Source organism: Penaeus monodon, chromosome 15, assembly GCF_015228065.2.
Source record: "Penaeus monodon isolate SGIC_2016 chromosome 15, NSTDA_Pmon_1, whole genome shotgun sequence".
In the NCBI taxonomy this organism is placed as follows: Eukaryota; Metazoa; Arthropoda; class Malacostraca; order Decapoda; family Penaeidae; genus Penaeus; species Penaeus monodon.
Genome location: NC_051400.1, coordinates 41,460,608 through 41,461,296, shown reverse-complemented (window position 1 = coordinate 41,461,296; position 689 = coordinate 41,460,608). Strand labels below are relative to the sequence as shown.

At 42.5% G+C, this 689-nt stretch overlaps 1 protein-coding gene across 1 annotated transcript in view; it reads left to right on the top strand.

The window, feature by feature from the left end:
• The window catches only part of LOC119582376, a gene marked incomplete at its 5' end in the record, with an annotated part of 2,062 nt that extends 1,550 nt beyond the window's left edge, over positions 1 to 512 (top strand). Inside the window, one exon of the mRNA XM_037930590.1 lies at positions 1 to 512. This exon is cut by the window's left edge and continues 5 nt beyond it. Within this exon, the coding sequence (XP_037786518.1) occupies positions 1 to 241 (241 nt within the window).
• Positions 513 to 689: the final 177 nt, after the last annotated feature.

Sequence of the window (689 nt, the reverse complement as noted above, 5' to 3'; positions counted from 1 at the left end):
GCAGCATCCCGAGAACCCCGCCTCCCCGATGCCCAAGAAACTGCAGCAGATCCTCGCCTTCCTCAAGTGCGAGAGGAGGACCCGCCTGCACGTCTGCATGAAGCACGACTTCATGAACAACCTCGACGACTACGACCTGTCCGAGCTGCAGAAGGAGGGCGAGGGCAAGGCCGAGGTGGCTGAGAAGCTACTCCACCTCATGTGGGGTTTGGAGGCTGACGACGAACTCCAGCTCTACTGAAGGGGGCGCTGGAGTCGAGCCGGGGAGGGTTAAGTCGATGCTTTTTATGTGGTCACTATGGCACTTTGGAGTAAGATTATGTGTCCGAACAAGTGGAAACTTACCAGTACTTGTTTATTTTTCACATTTTTGTCAACATTTTCTTTGATTAAATACACCTGGAATTGAATACAACCTGGAACCTGTATAGTTCGTCAAGTGAACGTTAGGTAAATGGCTGTAAATCTGTACAGAAAGGAAAAGCATAAAATATAATGAAACTGTAATACGATATAATTTATATTTCAAAGAATTCCTAGTTATGTAAATGATTATTATTATAGTATTGTGTTATATGTTTTCACAATATTGTCCCATAAAACAAAACAAAAAAAATTAATCTTATTATTAAATCCTCAATCATCCGCCGGTAAACTACATGATCAATAGGTAAAAAAAATCCTGCTGC